The sequence below is a fragment of the Bos indicus x Bos taurus genome, chromosome 17 (genome assembly GCF_003369695.1).
Source record: "Bos indicus x Bos taurus breed Angus x Brahman F1 hybrid chromosome 17, Bos_hybrid_MaternalHap_v2.0, whole genome shotgun sequence".
In the NCBI taxonomy this organism is placed as follows: Eukaryota; Metazoa; Chordata; class Mammalia; order Artiodactyla; family Bovidae; genus Bos; species Bos indicus x Bos taurus.
In genome coordinates, this window is record NC_040092.1 from 62446911 (window position 1) to 62473041 (window position 26131).

At 40.1% G+C, this 26131-nt stretch overlaps 1 protein-coding gene across 4 annotated transcripts in view; it reads left to right on the plus strand.

The window, feature by feature from the left end:
- The window catches only part of ARHGAP10 (Rho GTPase activating protein 10), a 376879-nt gene that overhangs the window by 188394 nt on the left and 162354 nt on the right, over positions 1–26131 (plus strand). For all 4 annotated transcript variants that reach the window (XM_027513410.1, XM_027513409.1, XM_027513413.1 and 1 more), the window contains 3 exons: positions 18730–18811; positions 20744–20789; positions 22860–22925. In XM_027513410.1, coding sequence (XP_027369211.1) covers positions 18730–18811; positions 20744–20789; positions 22860–22925 — 194 coding nt within the window. The remainder of the gene's footprint in view (positions 1–18729; positions 18812–20743; positions 20790–22859; positions 22926–26131) is intronic.

Genomic DNA, 26131 nt, shown 5'->3' on the forward strand with positions numbered 1-26131 from the left:
GAGCATTTTGTATAGTTAGCTCCCCTGTGGCAAGCTCTAGCCTATCAGGAGAGACAGCTTTCCTTCCTGGAGGGTGAAATATCACCTCCCGCCCACACACAATTTTGTTATATAATGTGCTTTTCATTTTCACCGGCATGCTTGCCATATGCTTCACTGTGCTGTGACCCCATACCCTTGCTTGGTAAATAATTACCATTCTGTGCCCTTCTCCCCCACGGCGCATTCAGGCAGCACTTAAAGAAAGCACTTGCTGTTTTGCTGTCATTAATCTAACGTCTCAGATATATGTGTATATTTGGTTTGATGTTGCCTCATTCCTGGTGTATTGCACCTGAGAGGATGCAGGCAAGATACTTCTTGTTTTTATAATTCACCCACTTATATTTTCATGATGATGATAAGATGAAATCACCCCTGTATCTGAAGCAATATGCATTTATACCAGAGACTTTATTTAGCATCTGTGTGCATGGTAATGTACTCTTTATCACTTCAAACGAGGGAGTTAAGACTATACTGCTTCCAGAAGCCCATTGGACTGAATAATAACAGAGATGTTTCTGTAGCACATCAGTTGGCATAATATTTGCAAGTATTTTTCTAGTGTGTGTCCCTCAGGGAACTAAACAAACTTTGACTGTGTTTGATGCTGAGGATGGGAGGGACAACCAGAGACTAAAGTATCTAACCTTAAGGGAACTCATAGCCTGGGAGTGTTTGCAAACAAAAAGCAGTTTGGAGCTCTGTCCAAGGTGCTTAGGGAGCTGAGAGGCAGTAGGGAATAGGGCTGTCTGCGAAAGTGTGTACTAGAAAAATTGATTGTTAAATTTAATCTTAAAGATTCGGTCAGTTTGGAAACTCGGAGGAAAAGAGACCCGAGATAAAAGGAATCATAGAAATCTTGGGAGAGCATGTTAAGATAATCCTTGGAGTCTGAGTTTCTCAACAGTGAGTGACTTTGTATCTGGGGACATTTTAAAGATTGTTGCCGGTGAATGAGGACGGCAGCAGGGGTGCAGGCTGTTGCTTCTACTGTTTGGTGAGCGGAGGCCCGAAGTGATGCTAACTGTCCAGCCCAGGGCAGCCCTCCCCAAGAGAGCACCATCTGATCTAGCCTGTCAGTATGGTCACTGTTGAGAAGCCCTGTTTTAAAGCATTTGAAAAGACAACACCAAGAGTTGGTGCAATTGAATGGAGTTGTACTGTTTTCCTTTACATGTTTACAGGAATGTATTCATGAGGTGTACATTTCAATTACAAAAAGTGTAACAGCAGCATAATTGGTTATAGTGCAGGGGATGCATAAAGACACTGTGCATCATTTAGTAATTCTGCTCAGATACCAGTAGAGAGAAGAGGAATGGAAGTAACTTTTAAAGAATTTTGTAGAATTGGTAGAAAATGGAGTGGGCAGAATTATAGGCAGCATTTCTTGCGTATAGGCTTCAGTGTTTTTCATAGAATGTACGATTTTTTTTTTTTTTACCCTAAGGATGGTACTGTTAATAGTGGCATGCTGAAAGCTACATTTTGTACTGGTTCCAATATTTAAATGGAAATCTGAATTGACATTCATCTGAATTTATTCATGGAAATGCATGCTGAAGGACACTGGAGTGTGGATCGTTGAAAAGGTTTTTAGGTTTGTAAATAAAGTTGTAAAGAACAATTGTATACAAGGGTTTTTGTAGACACATGTTTTCATTTCCCTTGGATAGATATCTCTGAGTGGGATTGCTGGGTCTGTGGGCTCTGTGTGTGTACGACTTAAGAAAACTGAGAGTTTCTTCCTACCAGCCATGTATGAGAATTCCAGTCTCTCTATCCTCTTACCAACCTTTGATTGTGTTCGTGTTTTTCCTTTAATTTTTTTTTTTTTGTGTGTGTAATAAAGTTTTATTGAAGTATAAAGGAGATAGAGAAAGCTTCTGACATAGACATCAGAAGAGGGCAGAAAGAGTACCCGCTTGCTAGTGTTAACAATGAGGTTATATAATCCAAAGAATGTCTGGAGGTTGTAAAGACCTCATCAGACCTACTCCCATAATTTACATTTTAAGATAACACTGTCCTCAGGCAAGTACATCCTTGTAAAGACCAGGTCTACTCCCATAATTTACATTTTAAGATAACAGAAGGTTGAATCCAAAGACTGTCCTTAGGCAGGATATATTATTGTTATATAGTCTTAAGTAATGTGGAGAAAGAAAAAAGTTTGTCCTTTCTTCCTCCTTGTGAATTCCAGACCCCTCTCTCCTTGGGGACCCCTAGACTCCCTATCAACCTGCCTAGGAACTGACTCTCTCATTCCCCCCTTTTCTTTTAGGAGAATTTTGTTGCCTAGGGAAAAGGGGCGTCGTTCTCGTTCTATAACTACTTCCGAGCTGACAAGGGGTGTTGTCCCTAAATTGGTGAGGCAACATATTCTCCCAATCCTTATATTGAGGATATATTATCCAGGGGCCCCAAACGTGTTTTTCCTTTAAGCTGGTCATGACTAGTGATGATGATTGAATGCTGTTCCATATGGTTTCTGGCCATTTATATTTCTAACATTATGAAGTGCCTATTAAAATCTTTTTTTTTTTTTCTCCATGTAAAATATTTTGTTGGTCTTTTTGTTATTGAATTGTAGGATTTTAAGTTTTCTGGATACTAATCAACCATATTGTGAATATATTAATGTGAATATTTTCTGGGCTCTATGGTTTGCCTCTTCATTTTAACAGTATCCTTTGATGAGAAAAACATTCTTATTTTGATGAAGTTAATTTATCAGTTTCTTGCTTAGTCTCATCCTTTGGTTTGTCTGTCCTTTTTGCCAGTTCTGTAGTGCTATTATTACTGTAGCTTTATAGTAAGTCTTGAAGCCAAGTGGTATGATTCCGCTGGTCTTTTTCCAAATTTGTTTTTGCCATTCTAGATCCTTTCATATAAATGTTGCAATCAGTATAAATTTGTAGGAATTATTTTAAGTATTCTGGATACTAAGCCTTCATCAGAATCCTTCATCCAAAAACCTACAGGCCAATATTATCAATATGGAACCATAATAATTCACACGTCTGACTTTCTATTTATTTAGTCTTAAATTTCAGCAGTGTTTTGTAGTTTTTAATATCAGATCATGGATATCTTTTGTTAAATTTCCCTAAGTATTTTATGCATCTGGGTGCTATTCTTAAGTGTGTTTTATTTTTCATTTTATTTTCCCAATAAACTGTTAGTATATAAAAATGCAGTGCCCTATAATATTGCTGACTTGATTTATTGCTTCCTATAGTTTCTTTAAGGATTTTTCTTTTGTATACAGTGGTATCATGTGTGAAAAAGACAGCTTTCTTTCTTTCCAATCTGAATGCCTTTTATGTCTTTTACTTGTCTTTCTGCACTGCCAAGACCTCCAACAATATATTGAATAGAAGTGGTGATAATTGGGCATTTTGTCCTGTTCTCATCTTAAGGGGAAAAGCATTCATTATTCACTGTAAAGGATGAAATTTGGTTTAAGGCTGTAGATGCCTTTTATATTGAGGAGATTTTTTTTTTTTGTCTGTTCCTAGTTTTAATCATAAATAGATGTTGACTTTTGAAAAAAATGTCGGTATCTGTTGAAATGATCATGAAATATTTTTCTCAAATCTGTTAGTAGGTGAATTGCATTGAATTTTCGAAGTTGAACTAACCTTGCATTTCTGAGATGAACTCTACTTGGTAGTGATGTATTAACTTCTTTGGATATTGCTAATAATTTTTATGCTAATATTTGGTTGATAAGGAAATAAAAGTGTTAGTTGCTCAGTCATGTCTGACTCTTTGCAACCCTATGGGCTGTAGCGTGCCGTGCCCCCCTGACCCCCCAGACTCTGATATCCTATTTTTGTGTGTCATTTTTGATAATTTGTTCTTCAAGGAATTTGTTAATTTCCTCTAAGCTGTTGACTTTATTGGCATCACCTTCTTCATAATATCCACTATTTTCAAAGAGGATCTATAATGATACCTCTTTTTTAATGCTTGGTACTGAAGACTTATTTTTTTCTCAATAAGTCTTGCCTAGAACTTTATTAATTTGTTACTTTTTTCAGGTGACCCATATTGTCAATATGTCATTGGTTTTTGCTTCTATTTTTATTTCCTTTGGATTTTCTTTTTCTTTTAAACGTTTAAGATGGAAGCATGACTTTACTGTTTTATTTTGAATACAGACATTTAAATCTAAATTTCCTTCTAAAACTACTTTAGCTTGCATCGCATGAACTTCAGTGTATAGTGTTTTCATTGTAATCCAGTTCCAAAGAATTCAGATTTTTTGTGATTAGAATATAGGCATTGAGTTCTAACTCAGATGTTATTTAGAATGATGTTTTAGAAATTCCCAATGGATGGAGAATTTCTGTGTACATGTTATTTTTTTTTCTACTTCTCTTTTGGTCTGATAACATAGTCTGTATTTTATTAATGAGTTGAAGTTTACTAGACTTGTTTCATTGTCTTAAGTGTGACCTATTAGTAAATGATTCATGTGTATGTGAGAACAATGATTTTTCTGCTGTTGCTGGGTGTAATGTCCTGTAAATGTCAATTAGATCAAGTTGGTTGTTGCTGTTGCTCAAATCTTTGGTACTGTCTTGATTTTTGATAATGTTCTATCAATGACTAAACTAGCGATGTTGAAATTTCTAACTATTATGAGGACTTGCTTGTTTTCCTTTGATTTTGTAATTTTTGTTTCCTATACTGAATATTCGTGATCTCTTTCTTTGTGTATGCACATTTATGATTGTCTTCTTCAAGTGACCGTTTTATCATTATGAAATGTCTGTTCTGGGATAATCTTTATTGTGGAATCTACCTTGTTTGATGTTAATTATAGCTGCACTAACTTTCCTAGTGTTACTTGGCATATTTTTTTCCTCCTTTTTCTTTTATCCATTTGTGTCTTTATGCTTAATTTTTTTTGTAAGCAACATATAATTGAGTCCTGCTCTTTAAAAAGTCCAGTGTGTTAGCCTTTGCTTTTTAACCAGGGTTTTAGCTAATGTGTATATAATAGTATAGTTTTGGATATGCATAGGTTTAAGCCCACCATCTTGGTTTTGTTTTCTATTTGTCCTTTTTGCTCTTTGTTTTTCTGTTCCTCCTCTGCTGCCTTCTTTTGTGGAACTGAGTCATTTTTAGTATTCCATTTTATCTCCTCTGTTATATGATTTTTAGTTATAGCTCTTTGTACCTTTATTTGAATATGAAGTGCATTTTATAGTTAACGTATTTTTTACCTTTTCATACGCAGTATAGGAACCTTGCAACAGTAGACTTCTAATGACCACACTTTTGCCCTCTGTACCCTTGTTTTATGTATTTTAATTTTACATACACTTGGAGCCTAGTTGTATGTTACTGCTTTAACTTTATGAGATCAATGATCAGTAATCTTTTGAAAAAAATTCAATGTTTCATTTACATATATAAGGGGGTATGTGTGTGTGTGTTTTCTTGTCTTTTAGTGTCAGTGTATTTATCCATTCTGATTTTCTTCATTCTTTTCTGCAGAACTAAGTTTCTATCTTGTGCTATTTCCTTCAAGTCCCTTAGGGTGATTTAATTTGAACATTACTTATAATGCAGATGCGCTGGAGACTGCTTTCACGTTTTGTTTATCTGAAACTGTCTTTATTTTGCCTTCACTTTTGATGAATGTAGAATTCTGGATTCATCATGTTTTACCCCCAGCACTTCTAAGAAGTCATTTTATTTTCTTTAGCTTCCATTTTTTTTTTTCCTCATGGCAAGTCATCTTTCTTACTGTTCTCTTGTATGTTGTCTTTTTCTCTTGCTGCTTTCAAGATTTTCTTTTTATGACGTGCCTAGATGTGTTTTTCTTTGTTTTATCCTGCTTGGTGTTCTTTGAAGTTATTGGATATGGGAGTTGATAATTATTCTCAGTTTTACAAAATCTTACTCATTAGCTCCTCAAAGACTTCTTCTGCCCCTCTTTCTCCTCCTTCACTCTCTGGGATTCTGATCGCATTATGTTAGACCATTTGGGACTGATTTTAATTGTACCTGCGGGATTTTAATTTACAAAGGTGGCTGAGGGCTGACATGGAGAGGCTAACGCCACTGAAGAGAATTTTATCCCTACAGTTTCCAAGGGCAGAGAGCAAACACACTGTGTCGGGGCACGTGGGGAAACGCCAGGGTTTGGTCAGGAGTCTGGAGGAGCAAGGGAAAAATCCTAGACCCTCTTTACTGGGGTTTCCAAGGGAAGGGCAAGGCAGAAAAAAGGGAAAAGCATAGGATTGGCTGCTTTGAGTGATGTTGGTGGGCTCTAGGCTGTAGGGGTGATTTTCAGTTGTCTGGCCTGGGGGTGACTTAGGGCAAGAGAAATTCTGGCTGGGCGTGTGAGAATTAGGGATATAGACTTGAACTTGTTGCTTTGCCTTTGGAAGTGAACTCTTCACTACTGTGTGGTTTTATTTTATGTTTCTTGCATATCCACTTGTTTCTTTTTAATAGTTTATATCCCTAGATAGCATATTCAAAAGCAGAGACATTACTTTGCCAACAAAGGTTCATCTAGTCAAGGCTATGGTTTTTCCTGTGGTCATGTATGGATGTGAGAGTTGGACTGTGAAGAAGGCTGAGCGCTGAAGAATTGATGCTTTTGAACTGTGGTGTTGGAGAAGACTCTGGAGAGTCCCTTGGACTGCGAGGAGATCCAACCAGTCCATTCTGAAGGAGATCAGCCCTGGGATTTCTTAGGAAGGATTGATGCTAAAGCTGAAACTCCAGTACTTTGGCCACGTCATGTGAAGAGTTGACTCATTGGAAAAGACTCTGATGCTGGGAGGGATTGGGGGCAGGAGGAGAAGGGGACGACAGAGGATGAGATGGCTGGATGGCATCACTGACTCGATGGACGTGAGTCTGAGTGAACTCCGGGAGTTGGTGATGGACAGGGAGGCCTGGCATGCTGTGATTCATGGGGTCGCAAAGAGTCAGACCTGACTGAGCGACTGATCTGATCTGATCCCTTTGGTAAAATTCCTATCAATTTATGCATGTTGGCCAGCTTTTTAAAAAAAATTCATGTATTTATTTGTTTAGCTTCATTGCGGCATCAAGGTCTTTAGTTGAGACATGTGGGATCTTATGTTCCCTGACCAGGGATTGAACTTGGGTCCCCTGCATTGGGAATGCAGAGTCTTGGCCACTGAACTGCCAGGGAAGTCCTTTGGCCACCTTTGACACTGGATACTTGAACATATTCAGATTGGTTTTTAGGTTTCAGTTTGACAGTCTCCCCTAGCCCCCACCGCCTGAATACCTGGGCTATTTCTGGGTCTCTTTCTTCATGATTTTGAGTTACTTTTCTTTGCTTCTTTGTATGCCTTGTAATTTTTGATGGAATACCAGAGATTGTGTGTCAGAGAGCAGTAGAGACTAAAGGAAGTACTATCCATACCTGGTGAAAGGCACACCCATTTTTCCATCAAGCTACAAGTGTGTAGGACTGTCAGGATGGTTGGCAGTTGAGCTGAGATTGGGCATGGTTGTTGTTAGTCACAGGCTTCCTGCGATTTGAGGATGCTGTCAGAAGCCTGTGCGGAAGCTTGCCCGCCCTGTCCCTTATTCTTATGGCACATACCTCTTTTACCTCTGCCCTCCAGCTGCCCCTGAGCATCTGGGGACACCCTGTGGGAAGGAGGGAGAAGGTGAACCCACATTCTTCCCATGTCCATGTCTTTCAGAGACAGGGTCTTTAACCTCTGGGTTCTAATGCCTAATGATCTGAGGTGGAACTGATGTAATAATAATAGAAATAAAGTGCACAATAAATGTCAATAAACAGAGTGCACTTGAATCATCCTGAAGCCCTTGTCTGCCCCCATCCATGGAAAAATTGTCTTCCATGAAGCCGGTCCCTGGTGCCAAAAGAGTCGGGGGCCACTGTTGTAGAGGTTTAAGCCATCACACCAGCTCCTGCGCTCAGTCGCTTCAGTTGTGTCTGACTCTTTGCCACCCATAAACGGTAGCCCGGCAGGCTCCTCTGTCCATCGGGTTCTCTAGGCAAGAACACTGAAGGGGTTGCCATGCCCTCCTCCAGGGGATCTTCCCGACCCAGGAGTTGAACCCGTGTCTCCTGTGTCTCCTGCATTGCAGGCAGGTTCTTACCCACTGAGCCATCTGGGAAGCCCCCCACCAGCTCATACTCTACCTTTAAAACTTTGTTGAAATCCAGTTTTCCTCCACTCTTATAGCTTCCTCTTCGTCCTGCTCTTCCCGAAGGATGAAAACAGCTGTATATGTGTGTGTGTGCATCCTCTCTAGGAAAGGACTCTTTACTTCCTGTGTTTTAGCGTGGTTTTTTTTTTTTTTTTGGCATCTTCAGTTCTCAGATGTTTATTAAAAAAAACCAAACTACTGTGATTTTGTAGGGATTTTATAGGTTCTCCATCTTGTTTAAGTCGTTAATGTAAAAATGATGTTTCCTATAACTCCTGCAGGCGGAGCAGAAGCAGCCGTTCTCTAATGAGAATGGGTTGAATTCACTTTTACTGGAGAAAATAATCCTACTTGTGACTATATCACTGCTTATTTGCTCTGTTTGAAACATCTTTTTGGTGGACCGAAGAAAGTTGTCATTAAGTCCTCCCCCTTAGTAAACTCAGGTTACATGCTTTAACCGTCTCTGGAAAAATTCATAGATTTATATTTAAATTTTTCCCCCCAGCATCTCTTGTGAGAAGCCGATTATGACTGCTCCATTTCTAAAACTTTTAAAAGTGTTTTACTTGGCTTTGGCACTTTCCTCTTAGAGTAAAATTTAGTGTAGGACTTGTAATACGCTGGGTTTTTTTTTCCCCCTCTTCCCTTTCAACATTCCTCTTACAAAAGCATTAGAATATTCCTGATTTATTTCCATCATAAGTTTTGGTAGCTGCTGCTTAGGTTTTTTCCCTCTTAACATCTCCGTTTACAATAATATCTCATTAATTGACATCTTATAAATGTGAATGTTTCTCTCTGCGCTTATGTTGTTTTATATTTTCTTAATTTACAGGCTCATTGATCTGTCTTGTAGAATCTAAGAAAAACCCGTGTCTTCCACATGCTTTGACAGAACAATAAAAAATGCAGTTGAAAGAGGATGAATAAAGAGAAGGTCAAATGGAGAATATAGATACTAGCTTTGTAAGGCCGTTTCTCATGCATCAATCTTGGGTTGTGTCTGATACCTGATAGTCCATATTTTTTTTGAATGAATGAATGAAAAGAGATTGAGATGGTGATTTAAGAATAAGAACCTGTTTAACCTGAGTGTTTCTTTCTTCAAGTTTCAGTTCTCAACCTTCGCTGTATAACAATATTGGTTTTAAGTAAAGACAGACTATCCCAGCCAAGGGCTCTCTTTGGTCTGGTTCAGTTTTCCTTCATGAAGTTTATCCTGTTGCCTTTGTGTTCACCTGGAATCCGCTTTGCCTTGCTGGGCATGGAATAATCTGCAGAGCTTAGGATACTGTCTGGCACATAGTACATACCAAATGTTAATTTGGTTGAATTGATTATTTGATGAAGGAAGAAGAGGAGGCTATGTCCTCCCCGGGAAACATAACAGCAACATCTGTTCTAGAAAACCAAGTTAGAACATTCTTAATCCTGGTTTCTGGCTCCAGGGAAGTCACTAACGTTCTTCCCTTAGCTTGTCCATGAAATGAAGAGATAATTGCTATTTCTGTCTTTACGTGGGCTTTCCTGGTGGCTCAGATGATATAGAAGCTGCCTGCAATGCAAGAGACCTGGGTTCAATCCCTGGGTCGGGAAGATCCCCTGGAGATGGGAATGGCTACTCACTCTGGTATTCTTGCCTGGAGAATTCATTGTTTCTCTCTTTATGTAAATGTGAACAATCCAGCATTTTGTTGTAAAATTTTCTGTTCTTCACTAGCCTTATGGTCACCAAGTTGTTCTATGTGCCCACTAAATTTTATTAGAAAAGCATGTTTTATCAATAAAAGATGTCTTTCTTTTGAAAACTGGAGAATTTTTATATTTTGTTTCAATGATGAGATCCTGTTAATACTGTAATTTAAAATGTGTCCTTGAGTCTCAGTTTTGCTTAATGATTTCATAGCAATGGATTATTACAAATAAAAGGAAGAAACTTGAGAAATTTTAAATGGTTGAAATGTATTTTAGTGCCTGACGTTTTATTTGGAGGTAGGAGCTGTAGTGGATGGCTTTGGGCTGCTTGTGTGGTAGGATGGGGCTGCTTTCTATAAATCTGGTGACTGTTCCCTGTAAGAAGCATGTGACGAGTGTGAAGTGTTCTGGGGAATCACTGCAGTGTGATGGATTGATTCTCTGAAGTGGAGTTGTTGTGAGTTACTGTGTTATTATTTGTCAAAATGGAAACAAAAATAGAATTCTGTCCTTGTAGGTAATAGATCTCTACTTAATCTCTCATCTTTCAGCAGGTAGGTTGGTTCGTTCTCCGCTGTATTCTTCAGCGAGCCAGGGGGCTCAAGTCTGGATCATCATGCCTTGGAGACAAGGAGTACAATAGTATTTTCATTTTTATGCTGCATTGGATTTTATCCAGACATAATGCGGCTGTTTGATCTGAAGCCTGACAATTACTTTTTTATTTACTTTAGTATCTGTAATTCTAGTTTCATAACTCTTCATCATTCAACACTTTTGTCTTCAAGTTATCAGAACCAGTCATTGTCTCTCATTTGTTGCTCTTGTACAGTTTGATTAAGAATATTCAGCTGTCTACTGGTGGTAAATGTTATCTTCCCTCACGTCTGAATGGAGAACCTTAGGGGAGAGCAAAAAGAAACTAGCAAGTACAGGAAATTTCATCACGATTCAGGGCTGATTTTGAGTATTTGAAGTATGAGTGCATGCTATGCATGCATGCTTGGTCTCTCAGTCATGTCCGACTCTCTGGGACCCTGTGGATGTTGGCCCTCCAGACTCCTATGTCCATGGAGTTTTCCAGGCAGAAATACCGGAGTGGGTTGCCATTTCCTCCTCCAGGAGATCTTCCTGACCCAGAGATCGAACCCATGTCTCCCGCATCTCTTGCATTGGCAGGCGGGTTCTTTATCATTGCGCTACTTAGAAAGACCATTCTAAGTATTGGTTCAGGTCAGTCGTGTTTGACTCTTCCCTGTCTATCATCAGCTCCTGCAGCTTGCTCAAACTCATGTCCATTGAGTCAGTGATGCTATCCAACCATCTCATTTTCTGTCATCCTCTTCTCCTCCTGCCTCCAGTCTTTCCCAGCATCAGAGTCTTGTCAAATGAGTCAGTTCTTCGCATTAGATGGCCAGAGTATTGGAGTTTCAGCTTTATCATCAGTCCTTCCAATGAATATTCAGGACTGGTTTCCTTTAGGATGGACTGGTTGGATCTCCTTGCAGTCCAAGGGACTCTCAAGAGTCTTCTCCAACACCGCAGATCAAAAACATCCATTCTTTGACACTAGGCTTTCTTTATAGTCCAACTCTCACATCCATACATGACTACTGGAAAAACCATAGCTTTGACTAGACGGACCTTTGTTGGCAAAGTAATGTCTCTGCTTTTTAATATGCTGTCTAGGTTGGTCATAACTTTTCTTCCAAGGAGCAAGCATGTTTTAATTTCACAGCTGCAGTCACCATCTGCAATGATTTTTTTTAAATTTTATTTAATTTTTAAAATTTACATAATTGTATTAGTTTTGCCAAATATCAAAATGAATCCACCACAGGTATACATGTGTTCCCTATCCTGAACCCTCCTCCCTCCTCCCTCCCCATACCCTCCCTCTGGGTCGTCCCAGTGCTCTAGCCCCAAGCATCCAGTATCGTGCATCGAACCTGAACTGGCATCTCGTTTCATACATGATATTTTACATGTTTCAATGCCATTCTCTCAAATCTTCCCACCCTCTCCCTCTCCCACAGAGTCCATAAGACTGTTCTATACAACACTGTCTCTCTTGCTGTCTCGTACACAGGGTTATTGTTACCATCTTTCTAAATTCCATATATATGCGTTAGTATACTGTATTGGTGTTTTTCCTTCTGGCTTACTTCACTCTGTATAATAGGTTCCAGTTTCATCCACCTCATTAGAACTGATTCAAATGTATTCTTTTTAATGGCTGAGTAATACTCCTTGAGCCCCCCAAAATAAACTCAGCCACTGTTTCCACTGTTTCTCCATTTATTTGCCATGAAGTGATGGGACCAGATGCCATGATCTTCGTTTTCTGAATGTTGAGCTTTAAGCCAACTTTTTCACTCTCTTCTTTCACTTTCAAGAGGCTCTTTAGTTCTTCTTCACTTTCTGCCATAGGGGTGGTGTCATCTGCATGTCTGAGGTTATTGATATTTCTCCTGGCAATCTTGATTCCAGCTTGTGCTTCAAGTATTCTAAGTATCAGTTCAGTTCAGTCACTCAGTCGTGTCCAACTCTTTGCTAAATATAGAATGTCTTTATTTGCTATGGCTGTTTTGGCTTTCACTGAATTGCTTAACTAGTTATTAATGGTATATTGTGAATGATCTGTCTTTCATTGTTTATTCTTGGAGTGATAGCTTTCTTACTCATTATTTTGTTGCCCATAGCATATGGAAGTGCCTCTTGAGTATTTTCTCAGATCCATTCATTTATTTCTCTTTATTTTGGTCATTCTGTCTTATCCTCCTAATTGTCTAACACATTTCTTTTAACCACCCCTGCTCAGCTTCAGTCCATTTGTTACTGAGTAGCCATTGTTCACATACACATTTTTTTTTTTAACTTTACCGTAAGTTTTTAAACTGGAGTATAGTTGCTTTACAGTGTTGTTACTTTTTGCTTTAGAGCAAAGTGAATCAGCCACAGGTATACATATATCCTCTTTTCCTTGAATTCCCTTCTCATTTACATCACCACAGAGCCCTGAGTAGAGTTCCTTATGCTATACAAAAGGTTCTCATTAGTTATCTATTTTATACATAGTAATGTGTATATGGGGTTTCCCTGATGGCTCAGATGATAAAGTGTGTATATACCAATCCCAATCTCCCATACGTTTGTTCTCTACATCTGTGCCTCTGTTTGTGCTTTGCAAATAAAGAAGTTCATATGTACCATTTTTCTAGATTCCACATGTATGTCTTCATATATAATATTTGCTTTTCTCTTTCTGACTTACTTCACTCTGTATGTCAGTCTGTAGGATGTGGAAGCAGCCTAGTTGTCCATCAACAGAAGAATGGATAAAAGAAGATGTGGTACATATATACAGTGGAATATTACTCAGCCATGAGAGGGAACGGAATTGTGCCATTTACAGAGACATGTACATGTTTAATCTGATCATGTTGACCCCCTACTAAAAACCTTCAGTGACATGGAGGATTTGTTTATGTTGTTAAGTCACTTTTAGTTGTGTCCAGCTCTATGGACTGCAGCACGCCAGGCCGCCTCGTCCCTCACTGTCTCCCGGAGTTTGCCCAAATTCATGTTCATTGAATCGCTGATGCTATCCAACCATCTTATCCTCTGCTGCCCTCTTCTTCTTTTGCTTTCAGTCTTTCTCAGCATCAGAATCTTTTTCCAATGAATCAGCTCTTCATACCACGTGGCCAAAGTATTGGAGCTTCAGCATCAGTCCTTCCAATGAATATTCAGGATTGATTTCCTTTAGGATTGACTGGTTTGATCTCCTTGCAGGCCAAGGGACTCTCAAGAGTCTTCTCTAGCACCACAGTTCGAAAGCATCAGTTCTTCGGTGCTCAGCCTTCTTTATGGTCTGACTCTCACATCCATCCATGACTACTGGAAAGACCATAGCTTTCACTATATGGATCTTTGTCAGCAGAGTGATGTCTTTGCTTTTTAGTACTCTCATCTAGGTTTGTCACAGCTTTCCTTCCAAGGCACAAGCGTCTTCTAATTTCATGGCTACAGTCACCATCTGCAGTGATTTTTGGATACGTAAACCCTCAGCATGACCAAGGAGGCCCTGCGTGGTGGGACCCTGTCTTCCCATGGAGTTGCTCTGCAGCTAGTTTGTGGGACCCATGATGAGACTGCTCCCAGCTTCTCCAGAGGGTGCTCTGTCCTTGCTGTGTGCCTTCTCAGCCTAGGGAGCGCCATGACCCTCTTGCTTCTATTCGTACATAGCTCATTTATCCTTAAAGTTTCAGATTAAATGTCCCTTCCCCAGGAAAGCCTAACCTCCAGAGTTAGAACAGGCTTTCCTTTCTTATGGGGCTTCCCTGGTGGCTCAGACGGTAAAGAATTTGCCTGAAATGCAGGACACCTGGATTCGATCCCTGGGTCAGGAAGATCTCCTGGAAAAGGAAATGCCAACCCACTCCCAGTATTCTTGCCTGAGAAGAGAATCCCAATGGACAGAGGAGCCTGGTGGACTGGAGTCCATGGGGTTACAAGAGTTGGACACAACTGAGCAACTAACACTTTCACTTTCTTCACTTCTTTTCTTACTCCCAGATCACCTTACAAATCCTAAAGTTGCCCAAAGAGATTGGCAGGTTCACCGACAAGTCTCCTAGACCACAATGATTTAGCATAGTTGAAATTGAAAGGTTTTCTATTTGGGCACATATCTCCTGATGTCCTCCTTCCTCTTTTCCTTCTAGGGAGCTGGCTTTGCTCATTTATACTCACCTGACTCCCTTGCAACAGTCTTTGTGTGTGCTGAGTCGCTTCAGTTGTGTCTGACTCTTTGCAACCCTGTGGACTGTAGCCCACCAGGCTCCTTTGTCCATGGTATTCTCCAGGCAAGAATTCTGGAGTGGGTTGCTGTGCCCTCCTCCGTGGGATCTCTCTGACCCAGGGATGGAGCCCTTATCTCTTACATCTCTAGCACTGGCAGACAGGTTCCTTACCACTAGTGCCCCCTGGGAAGCCCAGCATTCTGTGTACTTGTAGTTAATTGATTATTTATGATTTGTTTATCTTCTGCTTTCTCTGCTAGACAGTATGCTCAGCCCAGTACCTAGCACACCGTAAGATATTTAATAATTCCTGACCTCTTGGGACAAGACAAAGCAGAATAGCTCATCATCCGGTGATTGCTGAAAGGACTAAGTGGTTGTAAACTCTGTCTTTGTATCCCATGTCAGACTTTGCCGTTTTTGGCCTGGAGCCCCGTTTTCTCTGCTGGTTTTGTCATTCCTGGATTAGAAAATCTGTTAGCTTTCTACTATGCATTCGCTGTAGCCCCTCCCTGTCCATTTTATATTTATTTCTTTTGGTTATATATTAAGTGTTTGAATCCATGTACTTTTGGGAGAGGTCTTTAGATATTTTTTCTGCTTTGCAAGAATGGAGCATTCATGTAGACCTGAGACCCCCCCGTGTGTAAATATTGTTTTATCACTTAACCGATGTAAAGAAAAACACGCCTGCCATCTGAAGTTTTCCCTCACAATTTTAATTAACTCCCCTGAGCCCAGTGTGGGTTACTAAGAATAAGGGCCAGAATCCCCACATCCCAGTCAAGGCACTTCTTAAAACAGCCTGGTTTTCTGGGCATCTTGCCTCGATTCTTGCTGCAGAAGGATGCTGTGCATAGCAGAGCGAGAGGAGGTGGGATCTTGGTTGTGAGCTCCGTAGTGCCAGGGTGATGGCAACCCTGGGCCATTGCTGAAATGTTTAGGGTAGACCAGTCAAGAGTCATGTTGCTGTTCAGGAGTGCACTTAGGGGTTGAGAATTGATTTTTAATTTTTAGGGTTTTTTTTTTTTTTTTTTTGACGTGGACCATTTTTAAAGTCCTTTATATTTGTTACCTCTGTGTGTGTGTGTGTGCGTGTGCGTGTGTGTATTTGGGGGGCCGTGTAGCATCTGGGATCTTAGTTTCCCGACCAGAGGTTGAGCCCCCACCTCTTGTATTGGAAGGTGAAGTCTTAACCTCTGGACCACTAGACACATCCACAAGTTATTTTTTTCCACAAAACTCATAGCCTGGAGAAAGTGGTTGAAGAGGCGGACCCATGAATTGTAGAGACTTGGTAGTGAAGTTGAAGCAGATAACTGCTCAGGCTTTGTAGCCATCATGTGGGGAGAAAGCCTAACACCTGTGGGTGTGAGTTTTGGGAACACAGTGTATTTGCCTTGAGTATGGTGCTTTTGGAGTATTGCGTGCTTTAAGTACTTTATAAAAACTGTAGTGGTTCTTGAGTTACATTTGATTCTTGCCACTTGCTTTACTTGTAAAACATTATCCAACTCTTGAAAATGAGGTGAAATACTGTTCCAGGAGTGATAACTTTAAAAAATATTGTATATTCAGTATTAAATGGGAATGGATATTTACTTTCCATTTCAACCATCTATTTTCATTTCCAGTTGTCTGTGGTTTGGAGTATTCTACCTTTTCATCCCTTTCCCAAAAGTTTATTTTTAATACTTTTTGTCAAACATACAAAAGTTGTTTCATTGGAGAAACCACCAAAGTTTAAGAGAAATTATTAATAGCTTTTCTACCTAGCACTCCTTCCCAGCATGAAGAGTTTTCAGGCAGATTGTCTAAATATCCAAAGAAACTGAACTAAGAAAGATCAGCCTTTGGCTCTGAGGACCAACCCAAGGCTCTGAGAAAACACTGAGGAAACCCCCCAAACGGTTGACAGTGCTGGGGTGGGATGAAAAACGACTTTCTGATTTCATTCTGCCCATGCCTGGGTAACAGTGAACTTGTGCCAAGTCGCTTCAGTCGTGTCCGACTCTTCGTGACCCCATGGGCTGTAGCCCACCAGGCTTTTCTGTCGGTGGGATTTCCCAGGCAAGAATACTGGAGTGGGTTGCCATTTCTTCCTCCAAGGGGTCTGCCCCACCCAGGAGCTGGACCTACATATGTCTCCCGCATTGGCAGACAGGGCCACTAGAGCCACCGGGGAAGCCAACCAACATGTGTATCTTTATAAATAAAAATGCAATCCTCACTACCATCCCACATCCACTGGATGGCGACTTTCAAAGAGAAGGAGAGAGGAAGAAAATTAAGTGTTGGTGAAGATATGGAGAAATTGGAACCCTGTGCAGTGTTAGTAGGAATGCACAATATTAAAAAGAATAAAAATAAAATTACCATTTAACCCCCCGCCTTGTGAGACAAAAAGGTTTCTCCCTAATTACAGAACACACCTGTACTCCAAATGTGTGAGTGTCTCTAAGCAATTCTCTAATTCTCCATGGAGAGCAAGTGTGCTAAGATTAAACTCAGCTTTGGCACTAGGTGGAGTTCAGGAAGACCCCGCAGATCAAGGCCTCAAGGCTGCCCCCTACCACTGTCCTTGAGTTTGATAATTTGTTAGAATGGCTCACAGAACTCAGGAAAATAGTTTACTGACTGTTGTTGATTTATCTGTGTGTGTGTGCTCAGTCATGTCTGTCTGTCTGTGACCCCGCAGACTGTCACCCGCCAGGCTCCTCTGTCCGTGGGATTTCCCAGGCAAGAATACTGGAGTGGATTACTATTTCTTCCTCCAGGGGAATCTTCCCAGTTTACAGTAAAGGATATTTTAATGAGAACAGATGAAAAAACCCATGAAGAGATAATACAGGGCAAAGTATGGAGGAAGGGACTTGGAGCTTCCGTTTCTGCTGTTGGGGTACTTTCCCTTCAGATTTCCATGGGCTCATCACCCTGCCAACTTGCTTGAACCCCAGGGATTTTTATGCGGGCTTCATTATGCAGGAATGATTGATTAAATCATTGGCTGTTGGTGTTGGAAGTCAACCTTCAGTCCCTCCCCACTCCTGGGAGGTGTATGGATGAGATGGAGCTGAAAATTCTAATCCTCTAATCACATGGTTGGTTCCCCAGGCAACCAGCCCACATCCTGAGGCTTTCCAGGAGCCTCAGCTCATTAGTATACAAAATGACACATCATTTTAAAGATTCCAAGTTTGTCCTTCCTGCCTACCCCCTTTCTCTATTCCTCCCTTCCTTCTGCACCACGCGGCATGCGGGATCTTAGTTCCCCAACCTGGGATCGAACCAGTGCCCCTGGCTTCAGACCTTCAGGGTAGTCCCTCTAAGGGTTTTTGGAGCTGTGTGCTGGGAGATGGGGTCAGAAATTAAACATATTTATTATATCACATCCTACAACTCCACTTCTGAGTATATACCCAAAAGAATTGAAAGCAGGATCTAGTAGCAGCATTGTTTACAGTAACCAGGTGGAAACAAACCATGCATTCACTGATGGGTGCATGGATAGAAAAATGTGGTATATTCATACAGTGGAGTACTATTCAGCCTTAAAAGGGGAGGACATTCTGACACATGCTACAGCATGGATGAAAATGGTGGATACTTTACCAAGTGAGATAAGCAAGTCACAAAAAAGACAAATACTGTATGAGTCCGCTTGTAAGAGTTGCCTAGAGTAATCAAGTTCCTTGAGACAACAGGTAGAAGGGTGGTTGTCAGGAGCTGGGAGGGAGGGGAGTGGGGACTTGTTGTTTAATGGGTACAGAATTTTAGTTTTACAAGATGAAGAGTTCTGGAGTCTGGACTCAATACTGCTGAACCGTGTCGTTAAAAATGGGTGTAGATGTAAATTTTATGTTCTGTGTATTTTATCTCAATTGAAAATTCAAAAGAAACAATGACCACAATGAAACATTAGGAAGTGGAAAAGGAGGTTTGTTTTTTTTTTAGCAGTCAAGGAATAACCTGATCTGTTTCTGGTGTCTTGCAGGCCTGGTATTTCCTTGACCATGCAGGCGTTTTCGGAAGAAGAGAGGAAGCAGTGGTTGGAAGTTCTGGGTGGAAAAGAAGCTGTAAGATATAACCAGTGGTTGAGTTTTATTTCAAATCCTTTAGAGTTGACTTCTGTTCATTTTCATGTTATTTGTGCTTTATAGTATATGAAAAAAAGTTCCCTGCTGAAGCTGGTGTCTGAATTCCTCTTGGAAGCGTTTGGTAGTCTAGAAATTTGGTTTGAGATAGCAGTGGCACCCTTGAGACTGGCATATCGTTATTTTTTATTTTTCTTGACTTTGTCGCTCAGGTTCGCTTTGCTTGAGGAAGTCATCTAAATTCTCAATTTCTTCTTCCCTACCTGCGAAAGTACTTTGGGTGATGAACACAATAAATGCTTGCAGTTCATTTTGATCTCAGTGGAGATGGAACGATAAATATGAGGCTGTGCAGGCAATATTACAAGTGACTGCTGTACTTATTTGCTTGATTTAACAATTTCTGGTTTAGCCCAATGAGCCACAGTGTGCAGTGTTAGGTAGCCTGAGTGAATGGGCCTCTGTGTTCAGATTGGTTTGAGGAATAAATTAAAGGCAGTGATAGCAATCCAGAGGCATGGGACTTCAGTCCGTTTGCCACTTTATTCAAGCACTGCCTTCCTCTCAGAGGACTGGTGGCGTCTGGGAGTTGAGAACTGGGCAGGTCATATATTGAATGGGGGACTTAACAAGGATAATTATAGAAAACACCATAGTACTGGTTTAAATCAACTCTACTTAAAGTATTATGACTCATAACCAGCTGCCAGTGCAGGTACCAGGTGGGCTTATCTGGCAAGCATTTGGCGTTTCAGCAGGATTTAAAAAGAGGGATAGAGCCCAGTAGAAGAGGGGTCATATGTAGTGAAAAGAGAGGTGTCAGAATAGAGCTTGTGAGATGGGCAGAAGATAATGTTATCTGATGGCAGTGGGCAGTCCCTGAGAATATAATAGGGCGAAGAGGATGGGCAGCAACACATTTAGCAGTCTTGACACGGTGTTTGAAACATGGAAGCCCAAATTACATACTTTAAAAATAGATCCTGTATAAGAAAATGCATCATCCTTGGAGGAAAAAAGCAGTGATCAGATTTGTGTATCATTTTTTTATATTTGATCTACATTTAGCTTCCGTGATTTTAGTTCTGTTTATTCTTAATTTGTCCTTGAAATTTTTAGCTAGGAGTCAAGAGTACTTTCAACATTGGTAGCTGCTGAGATCCAAAACAGTTTATCCTAATCCTCTCTAGTAAAGGCACTGACCTAGACTTGTCCCCCCAGAGATTCAAGAAATGCTTTGGAGAGTGAGTTTGCCTATTTGCATAGCAAAATGGTCATATGGCTAAGTCATGAGGAAATAAGTCTATTGCCAAAGGCAGTGTAACCTTGACACATACATCCTCTCCTTTAGAGTAAAAAAGCCAGGTAATTACTTTGAGATATACAGATAAATGCAAGTCTGCATAAAGAAAATAAATATTCAGCTATGTACTTAGGTAAGGGCACTGAAGGCATTTCAGAATTTTTTTCAGGTGACGTATGTGCCTTGAAGATAATGGGGCAGCACTAGAATTCTCAGAGGCAGCCTGGGATCATCACCTTGATGTTTCAGATGTGGTTATTGAGATTACGGCAGGAGTCATGTCTTTAAGTAAACAGCAGATTTTAGCAATGGTGAATAAATTAGCTTCATCTTCCTAGTTAGAATGCAGGAGTTTGTTTGAGCATTACAAATTTACATGAACTTTCAGTCCTGGCCCTTCATATTATTTTTGCTACTTTGGCAATGCCTTGGTGAGAGGCCAAGGAGACTCAGAGCTCTCCTTTTTGTTACCTGTCTTTGCCTTTGAGCCCATGATAGTGATTAACCAACGTCAGTGTATTATTTGGACAGTCCCTAGGTGTGCCTACTACAATAGAATCATTTTTATGGATTTGCTGAAAAAACTGTTTCCCCTTTTTCTCTTTTACTAGCTCTTCCCTAGTTTTAATAGAGCCATCATCCCAAGACCAGAAGGAAGTAAGTGCTAATGTATAAAAATGACTGTTGTCTCCCTTTCTCATGAGTTACTCTGTTTTTATTACTGATGTCAAACTGTTGCTGGGTGCTTGCTCTCTGTACTCTGTGTCAATCTGCTAAGTGGTGGGTGTCTTATCCACTGAGGACCTCTTCAGACTTTTCTTGACTGCTGAAACTCGCCTTGATCTTTCCCATCTCTGAGCCTTTTTCTTTCTAGTCTTCCTCTACGGAAACCAAAATACTCTATCATTGACTTTGGTATTTGATTTTATGGCCATAAACGAATACACAAGAGTTTCAGGCATGCATCTGTAAGCTTCCTAGGTTATAAACTCCTGTGGGTGGGAACTCCCCACCAGTTCCTAGGCTCCCAACCCCTCTCACCTCCACACGTGGTATCCTTTATCCTTCCAGTCTCTCGGGCGTGGGCTGTACAAATAGTCAGCATTACACCTTAGAAAATAAAACTAATAGCAACCAAATGCATTCAGATATTCTAGGACAATGATCTTCCCTTGCCTTGTATGTCCTACAGGAAAAGGAAATAATCTCTGGCTCTTGTACTCTTGATTTTAACTGGGATAAGATGAAGATGTGATGAAATTTTGTGGATTCTTTATGAATCTATTTTTCATATCTTTGGAAGAATGAAGCCACATTTGTCAGATGTCCACAGTTTGGAGACATTGTTAAATGAGCCACGATTTCAAAGTGATTATGGTGTGTGCATCACTTAACCCGGCCCTGGAAATTCACCAGGTGCCTCGCAAGGTTGTCAGCCACGGAGGCATCTGCTTAGGACTTCCCTCCCTCTTGTCTTCTCTTCTATTGCCCTTTCTCCTCCTCCTTTCTCTTATCCCCTCTTTCTCTTCTCTCTTCCTTTCTTTTCTTTGTACCTGAGAAATGAAAACATGTTTTGAAAAAGTAGTTTTGCTAAGCAGAAAGAAACACATTTTATATAAATGTTGTGAATAGTAGATCTGTAAAAAAGTACACCACTGCCCACTTTTCCTCATTAAAATGCTCTCCAAGCTTAGCTTTAAACCTGCAAAGTTTTTGTTCATAAATTATTCCATGCTATCCCTTCTGAGAACCAAGGGTTAGTATTCCTGCTTCTGAGTTCTAAAGGCGGAATAAAGCATTCACTTTCCCTGAGTGCATTTTTGAAACAAGAGTTGTCTTTTATTAGGGTCCTCAAATACATCAGCCTAATCAATGGCAAAGTATTCATATTAGAAAAAATATAAAATTGTATCTTCAAAATAATTTTTTTTGCTACATGAATCATTCATTATGAAAATAATAAAATATTAAACATTTAGAGCATGATATAAAATGTGAAAAAAGTTTCTAGCTCATCATTCAAATACTATTTTTAAGAGTGTCTAAGAATTTTTTCCTCCTAGGTTAAAAAAGAAAAGTTTTGTGTTATTTCCCCAGCTTGTCAAGTAATTTAAGAACTTTCACTTATGTTTATAATTAAAAAACAAACCTGAGTTGTTGGAATTTGGGCAAAACATTAACTATTTCTGGATAGATTCCTCTAAAGATTAATTGTAATCACTTTCTTTTTCACTATTTAAAATATTATTTTTGTTAACAGCTAGTTTAAATTATGAATTTATTTATATATGTTGGTAATGTTAGTCATATATTGATAATGTTAGTCGTGTCCAACTCTTTGCGACCCCATGGACTGTAGCTTGCCAGGCTCACTGTCCATGGGGATTCTCCAGGTAAGAATACTGGAGTGGGTTCCCATGTCCTTCTCCAGGGGATCTTCCCAACCCAGGGATTGAATCCAGGTTTCCTTTCTGTAGGCGGATTCTTGACCGTCTGAGCCACCAAAGAAGTATCTGTTGTTAATGAAGGTCCTGATACTACAAATGCTCCTCTTCTATGAAATTCTGATTTACGTTATTTAAACAGGGAGTGCATGGCCTTTAGTTTTCTTTTTTTGAAGAAGGAAATAAAAAGTATATTGGACCTAAATAATTTTGTCTTGTTTTTGTCAGCAAGAAAAATGTGAGTATTTGCACCTTTAATATTTTACAACTGTATTTCTTTTAGGTGCACAGTTGGATAAGATGGGATTCACAATTCTTAGAAAATGCATCCGTGCAGTTGAAACACGAGGTAACATGATTGAATCATTTTATTCATGAGAGGCTATAGGTATGTAAAATCTTAGGGTTGTTTCAAATGCTTTTTGCTTGGTTAAGTAGAATGAAATACTTTAATACAAAATGCACCTTCTAGGCATCAGAGATTCAGTTGTTCATTTACTCTGAGCTGGGTAGGGGAGGAGGGTGGCGGGGGTTCCTTTTTATTTACACGTTTCTTCCTTGTGTTGAAACCTGAAGTCAGTGGAAGAATCAGCAGCACTGGACTTGGACAATCAGTCTTAATCACTTCTTGTTTACACGCTAGTAAGGTATTTCCATCTTCACTTGTCTTGTTAGCTTCCAGTTTAAAAATCAGCATCATTGAGATATCTTTTATGTATGGTAAAATTCACTGATTTTAGCTGTAAATTGATAACTTTTGATGAATGTGTTATAGTTGTGTAGCTACCACCACTGTTATAGAAGATTTCTATCTCCCCCCCAAATTCCTTTGTGCCCCTTCTCAGCCTGCCTGCCATCCTTGGCCCTTGGCAACTACTGAACTGCTTTTTATCACTTTCGTTCTTTTTATTTTTTTAAAAAGCTTTTTATATGAATGGAATTATGCAGTATATACTCTTTTGAGTCTGGCCTCTTTGGTTTAGCATAATGCTTTTGAGATTCATCTTTTTGGGTGTACTTTTGTGTGCTCTAAGTTGCTTTAGTCATGTCCAACTCTTTGCGACCCTATGGACTGTAGCCAGCCAGGCTCCTCTGTCCATAGGATTCTCCAGGCAAGAATAACGGAGTGGGTTGCCATTTCCTTCTCCAGGGGATCTTTGCGACCCAGGAGTTGAACCCACATCTCTTACATCTCCTGCGTTGGCCAGCGGGTTCTTCACCACCAGCAACACCTAGGTGTACTCTTAGCGCTTTTGTCTTATTGCTAGGCAGAAAATCCATGGACGGAGGAGCCTGGAAGGCTGCAGTCCATGCGGTCACTGAGAGTCGGAGATGACTGAGCGACTTCACTTTCACTCTTCACTTTCATGCATTGGAGAAGGAAATGGCAGCCCACTCCAGTGTTCTTGCCTGGAGAATCCCAGGGACGGGGGAGCCTGATGGGGTGCTGTCTATGGGGTCGCACAGAGTCGGACACGACTGAAGTGAATTAGCAGCAGCAGCAGTATTTCATTTTATGGATATACTGCATTTTGTTTATTCATCCACCTGTTGGTAATTTTTGAATTGTTTCCACTTTAAACTTCAGGAAGATAATCCCTCCCCATTTTGGTTTCCTGACTTAAAAGCTCAAGGGTCTTTTGTTTCTAGTCCTTAAGGAAAAACAGGGCCTTGGTGCTTTGCAGCCATTGTGGCAGGCTTTGGAGAAACTAAATACAATAAATTTGCAAAACAAGCTGTGTCTGGGGGCTGGATTTCTCTTTGTTTAGAGTCTAGTGAAGTATGGATAAATTGAATATTTAATTCCCTCTCATATATTGTTTATCCCAGTCCTACTCTGAATGACTTAGCGGAATGAAGCATTACACTCACGTTTTCTGTCAAAACAAGGTCTTTGTTATAAAGCCAGGACTGCCACCTGTGAAATGAGAGTGTTGGCTAACAGATGAATACGAGCTGTTTTATGATTTGGGGATTTGCCCATCGATAATAAAAACCCAAGCCACAGAAAGCTTTTCTTCCATTCTCCCTTACAGTGGCAATTCAGGCAGTGACACATTTTCATTCATTTCAACCTGCACTGAGGTTGAGCTGACAAGTTTGTTCTTTTTCCTAATGGTTCAAAAATTTCCAAAATGGGGATACTGTGATTTTTCATCTCTCTCACTTCATCATTCATGTTTCTCTTTTTCCTGAGCTTCTTAAGAGCCTTTATGGTATCACTTGCATGGTTTTTTTTTTTTTTTTTGTAAATACAATTCTTTCCACAAAGGATATAATTTATATCTACTTGTCTCTGCCTGGGCAGATAGAAATCTATCTAGAATGCTTTCTGATGAATCTGTAATTTTATGGAGTGTTATGTTCATTGGCCTCCCAGGTGGCGCTAGTGGTAAAGAAAGTGACTGCCAGCGCAGGAGATGTAAGAGTCATGGGATTGATCCCTGGGTGGGGAAGATCCCCTGGAGGAGGGCATGTCAGTCCACTCCAGTATTCTTGCCTGGAGAATCCCATGGACGGATGAGCCTGGCGGGCTACAGTCTATAGCGTCGCACAGAGTTAGATACGACTGAGTGGCTTAGCGTGTATGCACATGTTCATTGAATGGAATATGTATAATAGAATCTGCATGAATTGAGTGTATTTTATTATAAACATGTAAATTTTTTTATAGAAGAATGAGTCTATATCTTTTAAGTTAGATTTTTCCCATTTACAATGAAAAACAAAAATGCATATAATATTCTTTTCAAATCTGTTGTCCCTCAAGGTCTTTCATAACTAAAGCCTTTTGTTTTTAGTAGAGTAATAGGCTAAAAATAGAGTTAAAAGGATCAACTGTCAGATCATGTTACTCAGTATGATGAGGAACCTTGTGGAATCGCTGAGGTTTTTATCCTAAATTTGGAAGTTCCCTCAGGGAATATTGCTCTGAATGATTTCCCCTAAATCAGCTATCACAGCTATTGATTTTTTTTTTTGCTACCAATGTTGTTGCATCACTTTTTTTCATCAGTCAGGATAAAGCTAGTTTATGTTCCTATAACAGGAAGCTGGAAATTCTCTGCGGGTTAAGACAACAAGACTTATTTCTCACTCAGATAGTTGGTAGGAGGGCTTTGCCCATCACTGCTACCTGGCCTCCAGGTTCCTGGTTGCCTTGCCTGGAGACTTTGGACCATCAGGTGAATACTCTGGCTTTGATGCGAGTTTCATTTGCTCACAGCTGATTGGTTAGAAATGACCACATGGCCTCGCTCAACCCCAAAGAGTCTACATAGCACACCCCTACCAGGAGCCTGGAAAGCAGGCAGAGAGCCAGGAGTATCTGGTGGTGGCATTAATGACCGCTGTGCGTGCTTTGTGGATCTACATGCCTACGGTCCAGAGGCATTTAATGAGATCTGTATGAAGAATTATTTCTGTTCACATTTTTCAACATTTTAAACAAAGACTATCATTTTCTCTGAAAACTACTGTTTCATACGTTTTGGTTAAAGCAGTTAGTGTACCTTTTACCTAACATGTCTTTTAAAAATGACACCTGGGATTTTT